This window comes from Mus pahari, chromosome 4, assembly GCF_900095145.1.
Source record: "Mus pahari chromosome 4, PAHARI_EIJ_v1.1, whole genome shotgun sequence".
In the NCBI taxonomy this organism is placed as follows: Eukaryota; Metazoa; Chordata; class Mammalia; order Rodentia; family Muridae; genus Mus; species Mus pahari.
The window spans coordinates 139,877,496-139,883,304 of NC_034593.1; the positions used below are offsets into that span (position 1 = coordinate 139,877,496).

Genomic DNA, 5,809 nt, shown 5'->3' on the forward strand with positions numbered 1-5,809 from the left:
GACTCAGTGTAGGGAAATGCTGTCAGTGTAGGTCAGTCTGTTATCGTAGAAGCAGTGGGAGGGGTGATGGGGTAGAGGGTTTTCAGAGGGGAAACATGGAAAGGGGATAACATTCAAAATGTAAATAAATATCCAATAAAAGAAAAAAAAGGGGGGCTTTTTGTGGGGAGTGAAGAGACAGTTCAGTGGTTAAGCGTACTGGCTGCTCTTGCAAAGGTCCTGGGTTTAGTTTCCAGAACCCATGTGGTGATTTAACAACTGCCTCTGGTTCCAGAGGATCTGATGTCCATTTTCTGACCTCTGCAGGCAATGCACACACATTGTGCTTAGGCGTATATGTAGGAAAAATATCCATACAGGTTACATAAAATCCAAAAACTAAAGGTTTTGTTTGTTTGTTTTTTGTTTTTGTTTTTGTTTTTTGTGTGTGTGAAACAAAAAGGACACAAAACACTTTCAAGCAGTACTGGCCATGGTAGCACATGCCTTTAATGTCAGCACGTGGGAGCCAGAGGTAGGCGGGTCTCTCTCTGTGAGTTCAAGGTAGCTTTAGGTCAGGCAGGGCTTCATAATGAGACCTTGTCTCAAAAAAAATATTGAAAAACATATTCGAAGAATAATTAAAATGGACGAGTAATAGTGTTACAACAAACATGTATTTTTTAAATAGAAAACAGAATGACCAGAAATACTGTGAATTTTTCCCATCTGTATAGTATCTGTGTGTACATGTCTGTGTGTACGTGTGTCTGTGTGTTTACAGGTCCACTTATGGAAGCCAGAGGCAGGTGTTGGGTGCCATCTACCTCTTGATCTCTTGAAGCAACATTCTTCACTGAACCCATTTTTTTTTTTTTTTTTCCCTTTAGGTTGGCTGTCATTAAACCCCAGTGATCATATTTCCACTTTGTCGTCCTTTAAGATTTAGAAATCTTGGACCACATAGTCAACGAACTGACAGCACCACACCAAAGGGAAATTGCAAATATTGTGGGTCCCTAAATTATCTTTTTACAACTTCCTCCTTACATATTGTGTCTATTTTACCAAACAAACCTAGAAACACAGCTGAGTAAATAATTCTCCAGTTAGGTTGCCCCAGCCACTCCGGATCCTGAATGGAGGAAGGTGTAAGCGGTGGCAAACAAAACAAATCAACAAAATGAAGCCACAAAACAAAACAAAAACTACAACTCAAGGCCACTACCGTGGGAAGAACAAACCAAACCACACCCCCGTGCACGGCAGCGGCAGCGCTGCTTTACGGCACTCGCCCCGCCCCTTTGCTCTCCCGGGCGTGAGAAGCCGGCAGACATGGCGGCCCCCTGCTTCCTCACTCTGCCGGCGGCTACCCTGGCCGCCTTGGCGCTCTTGTCCCTCGGCAGCTTCGCCGCTGGTCACATCGAGGTAGGCATCGGTGTCTGTTGAGGACCGACCCCAGGGAGGACCGTGTGGCTGTGAGCGCCTCGGAGGCGGGACGCACGGCGCCTGCAGCGTCTTGCCTCCCCGGGCTGTGTTGTGGACACACAGGACGGTGCGTCCTGGGGACAGTGACCTGACCCAGCCTTAGAATGCCCTGCTAAGAGTGCGAAGTCACGGTTGACGGAGCGGGGGGACCCGGTCCTGAGCTCCTGTGACAGGCAGGGCACGCGTGGGGACTGTCATGGCTTTGGCGTTTTGCTCCTCGCCCGACCTCTCCTCCCCGAGGCTGCAGGACGTCAGCTTCTTTCCGGGGCTTTGCCGGTGATTTCCCCAGCGACGCGACCTGGGTTTCTAGCTTTATTTTAGACCTGCGTGCCCTGCCTGCTCAGGGAGCCGGCGTCAGCACACACTGTGAAAACACTGCGCCCAAGTTCCATCGCTCACCGAGGCTGCCCTAACTCAGCCCGCGCGGCTCTGCTTTAGTCTGTTCTCTAAGCTGAGGTTGGAGTAACTTTGCAAATGCTGACCTGAGCGTGTCACCCAGGCTCCCTTCTTGAAATCTCTTGCTCCCTCTTTAAACCACTGGGACCCTTCTGCCATTGGCCCAAATTATCTTTGTCTGGAATTGGCTTTTCATCTTTCGGATATTCGCCCAAAATGTCACTTCTGTGGGGAAACCTTCCCTGACAAAGTCATGTTCCCCTGTTACAATTACAGACCACATTGGTGTCTTTATGTATTGTGTGGCGAGTTCTTTGCTAATGTGTGCCTGTTTAACTCGACAGTAATCTCTGATGAAGGCGAGCACTGTGATCCGCTGTCATCCCCAACAGGATAGATGTCTAAGCATACAGTGAGTCAGTAAATGCAATAGTAGTGCAATGCATTTACATGTCCACCTCTATTAAACTCTGATGTTCTTGAGAGAAGATTGCATGCCTTTTGGTGATTTTCCTTTCACCCACATTCCATGGGGCTTGGCACATAGAAGGTGCTCCGTTAACTAAATATCGACTGAGTAACTTGACATTGCCTGCCACAGACTTCTCAGTAAAGTTTCAATGGAGTGACAGGTTTGAGCCTGGAAAGGACGCTAGAGATTATTTAGGTCAAATCTCAATTTCTTTTGGAGAAATTCAAGCCTAAAGTGCAAACTGACTTGCCCCAGTGTCCTGTACAGCATTTTAGCTCAGGCCTTCCCATCCCTAAACCGGGGGTTATCCACAGTAGCACCCTGCTTGCTGCTTTTCTTGGTGTCTAGGCAGCAGCTGCTAGGAAAAGTTTGGGGGGGGTGAGGGTGGTTGTAGTGGTGGGTCTATTCTCACACATGAGTGGCACTTTTTGTCTCTGAAAGTTTCCTGCTAGCCAGACAGCTGAAATCGCCATTTATTAGGCAACCTCTTCGTTGCAGTCTCTGGTCCTACATTGTGAGTCTGCTACCAGCTCTGTAGACGATGAAGGGTGGGGCTGGGGGAGAGCTAAGCCGAGATGCTCTTATGTATGCTCATGTCAGTGAGTGGTAGATCCAGGTTTGAATTCAGACATGCCGTCTGCTCTAGTAATGTGCTGTTCAGAAGCAGAGCTGGTTTGGTGCTGTGCACATCTGTCCTTATTTTAATGTGTCTGCTGTTTGATCCCCCCCCCCCCCCCCNNNNCATTTGGCACAAGCTAGAGTCCTCTGGAAAGAGAGAACCTTAGTTGAGAAGATGCCTCTCTAAGATTGCCCTGCAGGGGGTGTTTTCTTGGTTCATGGTCAATGGAGGCCCAGCTCATGGTGGGCAGTACCTACCCTCCACCCTGGGCAGGTGGCAAGCTAGGGATCAGCATTCCCAACACCTCTGCCTCGGTTCCTGCCTCCGGTTTTCTGCCCGAGTTCAGGTCCTGGCTTTCCTTTGTGACATACAAACCAGATAAACCCTCTCCTGTCCACGTTGCTTTTGGTCACTGTTTGACGTCACAGCAGCGCAGAAGCAGCGAACAGTGTGTCGTGAAAATTGTGTTTATTAGTTGGGAAGATGATGTTTATGCTGAAGTTTTTAATGTGTAGAAATCGCAAATGTCACATACATTGTAATGGTATGGAGCGGTGCATGACACTGAGCTAGAGGATAAACTGAAATACGTTTGTGTGTTCAAATTCAGCATGTAAAAAGTGTGGATAGTGAATGACATTTGAACAGGAAAGCTATGAATTTATATATATATATATTTTTCTGATATATATATATATAGACATAAGTCATTTACAGTGTAAAGACTGAGTGAAAAATTAGGAACGCATAAGGAAAAATAGTCTGTGTCTGAGATAAAGCAGCCGTTACAGAACTGTCTCCTGCAAGAATGGCTAGAGAAATTGAAAGTTTGAAACAAAAACTCAGTTCTTATAGGTGCTTCGGTATGCTTTAATATTCAAATATTTTCATTATTTGAGAGCTGGTGTTTCGTGCTGTGACTGATATTGAAGAGTGATCATAGTTGCAGAGATCTCAGAGAATCAACAGCAGTGTTTATCATCATCCTTGAGCTGGAGGATGACGTCAGAAGCAAAAGGGGTTATTTTGTTTTGAGTGAGGAAGGAGGGAGATGGTGTGACCTCACATTTGGGATCAAAGCTATCTTCAGGATCCTGTTAGACTCAGAGTGGACTTAAGTGTTGAAGAGTTCTTGGCATAACTGTTTGCACTGTATGTTCTCATCTTACAGAGACTGTTTCAGTGAGGGAATATCAGTATAACCTGAAGAGGATTTTGTGACTTAGGTTTCAGTTTTTGCATGTGATGCTTTTGCTCATTGGCATGAAGTCATGTGGGCCATATGTGTGCATTAGTACATCTAGCTGATGAAAGGCCCCAGTTAGAGCTTAGATCCTGTGGGAAGAGGGGTTGTAATGTTCACAATAAACTACTGGTACCCAAGAAGATGAGGAGCACAGTGATGAGCATAAGTCGTGGGAGAGAAGATGGCGTGTGCCGTGCAGTTTTAAATGATAACCTAGATTTTTAAAACAGATAAATTCCATTCAGAAAGACTGAAATGTGACTTCAGTAAGTCACTTGCATTTGTTTACTGCTCCCTAGTTTTAGAGCAAGGACATACATGCAGCATACTTCCCTGGTTCTGTAATGACACCTGTGTGGGGCTGGCAGTGCTTTTGCTCAGCCTGTGTGGAAGGGGACAAGTGGATTTACTTAGTTACTTACTTACTTATCTGTGCTAGTGATGAAATCTGGGGCTGATGGTTGGTAGGCAAATGCTCTGCCATTAACTTATACCTTCAGCCCAGGAGCCAAGCATCCTAGTTAAAGTTAGTTTGCTTAATTGGTGTCTCAAGCATGGCTGCAGCTTGGTCTGCAGCTGTCTAGTTAGGGCTTCTTCCTCAGGTGGTGCCTTAAATTAGGCTAGGCTTTTTGCCTGAGATAGTATCTTTTAGAGGTTACATTAATTGACATTAGTTAATTAACTTTAATTACTTGATTGTATGTACCATGGGATGCTTGTGGGTGTCAGAGGACAGCATATAGGAGTCAGTTTCCCCTACCGTGGGATTGAACCCAGGTCCCCAGACTTGGCAGCAAGCACCTTTACCTGCTGAGCCTAAAGTCATTCCTAGTTTATGTTTGATTATTCTGTTCATAAGGCCAAGTACAGGATCTTCATAAATGAACTTGATTGCTATTATAGAGAAGCCCCCGAGGGGCTAGAGGTGGCTCAGTGGTTAAGAGCCGGGAAGCTTTTCCAGAGGACCCAGGTTTGGTTCCCAGCACCTACTTTATGGTTCCCAGCTGTCTAGTACACCAGTCCCAGAGGGTCCAGTGCCGCCTTCTGACCTGTATGGACACCAGGCATGCCCTTGGTGCACATACATACATACATACATACAGGTAAAGCATGTATACACATAAGTAAATCTAAAAATTCAAACAAAAAGGTCCATGAGTCCTAAATGTTGTTTACTCCTCTTTAATTCTGGGAAATTGTATGTTTTCATAAAATGAATGTATGTGTGAATGATTTTGTCTTTATCTGACCCATAGGATCAAGCAGAACAGTTCTTTAGAAGTGGACATACAAATAACTGGGCCGTTTTGGTAAGTATGCTCTTTAAACATGTATCTTGGTGCTCACATTAGATATGTATATAAACAGTTGTGTGAATTGTGAATTAAATTTTTAAAAATAAAATTTATCCCTTAAAATAAAATTTTTGACAGAAAAAGAAAGCCCTCCCCCTCCCTCCATCTCTTCTCCCTTTGACCTCCCTCCCCCTCCCTCCATCTCTTCTCCCTTTCGACCTCCCTTCTCCTCCCTCCATCTCTCTCCCTTTGACCTCCCTCCCCTTCCCTCTATCTCTTTTTCCTTTCCACCTCCCTTCCCCTCCCTCCATCTC

At 45.6% G+C, this 5,809-nt stretch overlaps 1 protein-coding gene across 1 annotated transcript in view; it reads left to right on the forward strand.

Moving 5' to 3' along the window:
• The first annotated feature begins 1,285 nt into the window (after positions 1-1,285).
• The window catches only part of Pigk (phosphatidylinositol glycan anchor biosynthesis class K), a 70,377-nt gene continuing 65,853 nt past the window's right edge, over positions 1,286-5,809 (forward strand). Inside the window, exons 1-2 of the mRNA XM_021196307.2 lie at positions 1,286-1,407; positions 5,457-5,510. Of these exons, the coding sequence (XP_021051966.1) occupies positions 1,315-1,407; positions 5,457-5,510 (147 nt within the window). The 5' untranslated portion in view covers positions 1,286-1,314. The remainder of the gene's footprint in view (positions 1,408-5,456; positions 5,511-5,809) is intronic.